The sequence below is a fragment of the Rhinolophus hipposideros genome, assembly GCF_964194185.1.
Source record: "Rhinolophus hipposideros genome assembly, chromosome: 2".
In the NCBI taxonomy this organism is placed as follows: domain Eukaryota; kingdom Metazoa; phylum Chordata; class Mammalia; order Chiroptera; family Rhinolophidae; genus Rhinolophus; species Rhinolophus hipposideros.
Genome location: NC_138048.1, coordinates 105861855 through 105867854, shown reverse-complemented (window position 1 = coordinate 105867854; position 6000 = coordinate 105861855). Strand labels below are relative to the sequence as shown.

The following is a 6000-nucleotide window of genomic DNA, read 5'->3' as shown; positions in this document are numbered from 1 at the left end:
ATTTGACTCCAAAGGCAATGGAAGTAAAAACTAAAATAAGCGAATGGGATTATATGAAACTGAAAAGCTTCTGCACAGCAAAAGAAACTATTGACAAAATAATGAGGCAACCAACTGAATGGGAGAAGATTTTTGCAAACAGTGCCTCTGATAAGGGGCTAATATCCAAAATATACAAGGAACTCATGAAACTCAACAACAAAAAATCAAACAACCCAATTGAAAAATGGACAGAGGACCTGAAGAGACATTTCTCCAAAGAGGATATACAAATGGCAAATAGACATATGAAAAAATGCTCAACATCGCTAATCATCAGAGAAATGCAAATGAAAACCACAATGAGATATCACCTCACCCCAGTCAGAATGGCTATCATCAACAAGACAAATAGCAACAAGTGTTGGAGAGGCTGTGGAGAAAAAGGAACCCTCATACACTGTTGGTGGGAATGCAGACTGGTGCAGCCGTTATGGAAGGCAGTGTGGAGGTTCCTCAAGAAATTACGAATAGAATTACCATATGACCCAGCAATCGCTCTCCTGGGTATCTACCACAAAAATCTGAAAGCATTTCTCTATAGAGACACGTGTACTCCAATGTTCATTGCAGCTTTGTTTACGGTGGCCAAGACATGGAAACAACCAAAATGTCCTTCAATAGATGAATGGATAAAGAAGTTGTGGTATATATACACAATGGAATACTATTCGGCGTTAAGGAAAGATGATATAGGAGCATTTGTGACAACATGGATGGATCTCGAGAGAATAATGCTAAGTGAAATAAGACAGACAGAAAAAGCAGAGAACCCTATGATTTCACTGATATGTCGTATATAAACCAAAAAGAACAAGACAAACAAATGAGAAAGAAAAACTCATAGACACAGACAATAATTTAGTGGTTACCAGAGGGTAAGGGGGTGGGGGGTGGGTGATGAGGGTAAAGGGGATCAAATATATGGTGATGGAAGGAGAACTGACTCTGGGTGGTGAACACACAATTGGATTTATAGACGATGTAATACAGAATTGTACACCTGAAATCTATGCAAGTTTACTAACAATTGTCACCCCAATAAATTTAATTAAAAAAAAATAGAAACTCATCACACTACATACCCTCTTCATAGCAGAATAAAATCAGAAACAGATTGTTTAAATAGAATCTGATGGTCCTAAAATGAAGGAGATTAAACATGCTCACCGCTGGTTCAATGAAGCCGGTGCTGCCGGATAAATGTTATAACCTGTCAGGGAGTACTCTGGTGTCACATGCTAAGCCCATGAAATACTCACGCACCTTTATCTGTCTCACTAAAAGCACTACTGGGAATGTATCCTAAGGAAAACTCCAGAAGAAAGAATGCTATTTCATGGCGACAATCACTGCAGAGTTATGTATAATCAAAAATTGTGAGCAAGCAAATGTTCAAAAACATAAGCACAGTAAAGAAAACGATGGCGCACCAACATGATAGAATATTATATGAAATATTTAAATGACTATCATGAGACTGTAACAGCGTAAAAAAGTGTATATGAAATTAAAAAATAAAGGAATGAATAAGTCAATTACGTGACATCAATTTAATACAGTATTAGACACAGTTTTAAACGAGCATTATGAAGACTATAGCCACAGGGGAAAAAATCATAATCTTGCAAGAAAACGAATGAAAAAAATAATAATAATAAAGAACATTACCAAGGGAAGAAATGAAGAAAACATGATTTCTGGGACTTGCTGTGAATAGGAAGAAAACACATCGTTTTACTGCCCTCTCCTCCTTCTGTTTATTGTGACTCTCGGTGGGGAAGGTGGCTCTGTCTAAGAATTTGACCTCTGAAAGTTTAAAGAAAAACTCCAATTTCAAAGCTTTGCCAGATTACTATTCATCAGGGCTAGAAAAATCCCTTCTGTTTAGAAAACCCCTACTGGGCCTTTGCTTGTAAAAACCAGACTTCCCTTCCTCCCACCCTGTGGTCTGAGGTCTATACAGAGGGGATTGAGAAGTAGTAAGACTGAGGGAGATGTCCTCTGAGAGAGGACTTGGGTTAAGAAAAAAGATGGGAAAATGGTCTAGAAAGTGGGGAAGAGCAAGAAAGATAAGGGACTGGCAACAAGCAGGGAGTGAAGGGCCTTGGCCCAAATTTCCAGTGGTGGGGAATAAACAGAGAAGCATTTTTTAAAACAATGATGCCTGACATCTTCTCTTCATGGGAAATCCCCCAGAGGTCACTAACGATGCAAAATCCCTGCCTCTCACCACGAGTTTTCCCTGGACCACTGCCACCTGCCTTCTGGATCCACCACTCCTCAGAAACTACTTTTGTCATGGCCACCATGACCGCCATGTTGTCCAAGCCAGGGGTCATTTTCTTGTCCTCACCTGACTTAATGTCATTGCAGCATTGGGCACAACTGACCTCACCCTCTTCTGTGAAAAACGCTCCCCCAGAGCTGCTTCAGCAGCACACACTCCTGTTCTCCACCCGCTTGCAGACTCTCCGTCTTAGCCTCCTTGGCTGGCCTCTCCCTGTCCTTGCTCCAGCTTTAACCTTGGAGCATGCCCCAGCCGGCCGCCTTGCTATCGACCCTCTCTCAGGATGTCATCTCACCACTTCCCACAACCTCCCGCTGGTGGCTTCCACGTATGCAGCTTCAACCAGACCTCAATGAGAGCAGATTAATCTGCCATTGCCTACCTCACTTCTTCATTTAGAGGTCTCATTAAAACTTACCGCCCCCTGTAAACATCATGCCCCATTAGAGCCAATGTCTACACCCAATGGCTAAAAATAATCATTCATTCCATCCTCACCCTCACTTTCAATCCATCAGCAAGTCTTATCAATTCTTCCTCCAAAATAGACCCCAAATTCTCCCACTTCTTACAGTTCTATCCCCACCATCCTGGTCTAAGACACGATGACATCTCATCTGTATTACTATCATAGTTTGCACTTCTTTAATCCATTCATCCCACAGTAGCCAAACTGAGTTTTTGGGGTTTTTTTAAGTAGTTATTCTTTTTTTTGTTGTTGTTTTTTTACTTTTATTTTAAGTGTGTTTTTACAGGACCCATCAGCTCCAAGTCAAGTAGCTGTTTCAATCTAGTTGTGGAGGGCACAGCTCACACTGGCCCATGAGGGGATCAAACCGGCAACCCTGATGTTATGAGCATTGCGCTCTAACCAACTAAGCTAACTGGTCGCCCCCAAAATGAGTTTTAAAGAAGGAAATCAGATTACTTTACTCCTCTGCTTAAAACCCTTACACTGTCTCCACTGTACCTAAGATAGAGTGCAGAGAACTGCTATGGCCCGTGGGCCAACCACCTGCTGCTCCCACCTCCCGTGGTGCCCCTTCCTCTCAGGCCAGCAATGCAGGTCTCATGGAAGGTCTTAGAACTCTCCAAGCTCTTTCCTGCTTCAGGGCCTCTACACTTTCTCTTCCCTTTACCTGAAACACTCTTCCCTCCACCTTTCCTTCCCATCTTCAGACACAAGTGTCTTGAGTGTCCTCACCAAGAAATGTATCTTAACACTAAGGCACCATCTCTTAAATGCAATAACTATACAAACATGACTCAGTTAAACTCCTCTACCAAATCAAACTCCTATACCACACTCCAATACCAAATTAAAAAGATTAAATTGCATGCAGTAGACTTCAGCACTTTTCTAAACTGTTAATAAAGTGTATGAACTATCTTGTATTTAAATTGACCAAAGCCAGAAAGGTATATCATTAAAAGGGAAGGTGTTTTCCTCCTGTAGAACCCTTAACCAACTGTGCGATCTGCATGTTCCCATTTGAGGAAGGCATTAGCGCTAGGCTTGCATGTGTTAGTCTAAGCATTAAGAAACCTCAGTGTCACTAACTGATGAATGCTGACATACATATAAGCAAGACAGCACACTCATATGCCTCTGAGACTAGCCCATCTCTACACGGTAGGATTTTGAGTTGTTCCTCCCGTACAGGAATTAATTTGGGCTCAGTCATCACAAATCTCTTTTGAAATGAAGCTGGGTACAACAAACAAACAAGTTAAATAAGAATCAAATGAATTCAACAAATGCGTCCTTGTCTTGTATCTACAGAGAGTCCTGAATAAGATTCTTGGTAGAAGTAAGGAATGCAGTGGCCATTGCATAGAGTAAAGCCAGGTGATCACCATTAGACAAAGTCAGGGTATTAGCTGTATTAGCATAATTCTTTATTTAATTGACACAATTACAGTGGTACCTCGGTTTTCATATGTAATCCACGAGTTCTGAAACGTTCGAAAACAGCCAACAGCTAGGCCTCAGGATCTTGCACTCAGCGGAAGCCGTGTGACATGTTCGACTTCTGAGTTGTGTTCGAAAACCGAAGCATTTACTTCCGGGTTTATGGTGTTCATAAACCAAAATGTTCGTCAACGAAGACGTTTGAAAACCAAGGTACTACTGTATATATAATCAAAGATGAAAAAACACCAGAGGGAAAAAATCTGACAAAATTTATCTTGCTCTTGAGTCTAGCTCTTACTTTTTCCCTCTTTATCAGACTAAAAAAGAAAAGTCTAAATTCATTTTAAATAAAAATAATCAAAATAGGGATATATTACTATAAAATTAACCAATATAAGCTATATAAGAAGTCAATTCATAACAAAATAATTTCATAAACACAACCTCAGAAGTCATGTTTTTACATATTTAATTAGCACACTTAAAGTTATTGGAGACAATGATATTTCTTAACAGGTATTATAAAACTTATTTTTTTATTTGTATTTATTTTATTGTATAATTTTATTGTATAAGTATAAAGAAGCAGAAGTTTTAAAAGCATATTTTTAGAACAAGTTTTAGTAAAAACCTTGCATTGTCTCTATGGATTTCATCAGAATAAGAAGTGTGTTCAAATCATGTTAATTTAAATATCGTAATTTATTAAACAGTCTTACATGCTGATTTCATTTATTATGACCTATATTAGGCCCCAATAAGGTGTTCAAGCTTACCTTTGAGCCTGGAGGGGGAGCCAAACCAAGGAATGAATAAATAATATTCTCTTCTTTTGCAGAGAAGAAAGAGTCAAAATCCTTGAAGCAAAGAAAAAAATGTTCAAACCCTTGCACTCTTGTGAACTGCTATATTTACCTAAGTTGATTTCATTATTATTATTCATATTTTGGTAGCTAACACAAAAGGTTACCCTAGTTTGCTTTCCCAAGAATGAGTAATCCCAAAAGTTCAGAAATCTAACCATGAATTTCATTTTTGTTTTTACATACTTTCATTGTACCTATTACAGTGCAATGAGAATTCACATACACACACACACACACACACACACACACACACTGTTCACGCTCAGGAATTGCTGACAAGACCCAGATATATACAGTCAAGTTTTCTCCAAGAGTTTCACATCTTCAGCTGGTTTCCTTATAATTGGACGTGATCAGCAGAGACTAAAACAACACAGGTTTCTCTCCTGTTATTATAGTAGCTTCCAAGGGCCCAGACCCAATTCAGGCCCTTTGGATACCAGGAGCCACAAGATTATGGAGGGCTTAGAGTGGAGCTTGTTTGGGCAAAATGGGAATACTGTGATCTGAAACCTGGTAATAGATTGAAATCTGAAGCTCAGTGAAGCTCCACACCTCCATTCCGGGATCCACCCAGAGGTCAGTCCTTCACCAGGGATGTCCAGCCCTGAACCAACTCTTCAGTAGGGTTGTCAAAAGCTCAGGAGAGTTTCATGTTTTTATCATTAACACATAAAAGACCTTCCCCCAGACTACTTTATTGCTACCAGTCTTTGTCATCAGGGTTGTAACTTCAACAGTGTGACAAAAAGGCTTATGCAGGAACAGGCCTCATACGAACAGGACAATACTCGAACCAATTCGGTTGTGTTACTGCCGACCCTACTCTTCTGGGTGTTACAAAGCTTAAAACCAAATACAGGCTGCTTATATTGGGAGGAACACGTTAC

General features: G+C 39.7%; 1 protein-coding gene across 12 annotated transcripts in view; it reads right to left on the bottom strand.

Annotated features, from left to right (window-relative positions):
* Positions 1-6000, bottom strand: part of SH3BGR (SH3 domain binding glutamate rich protein) — a 53065-nt gene that overhangs the window by 24559 nt on the left and 22506 nt on the right. For 9 of the 12 annotated variants that reach the window (XM_081080414.1, XM_081080409.1, XM_081080416.1 and 6 more), the window contains one exon: positions 5021-5101. The exons of the other annotated variants lie outside the window; for them this stretch is intronic. In XM_081080414.1, coding sequence (XP_080936540.1) covers positions 5021-5101 — 81 coding nt within the window. The remainder of the gene's footprint in view (positions 1-5020; positions 5102-6000) is intronic. 12 annotated transcript variants of the gene reach the window in all.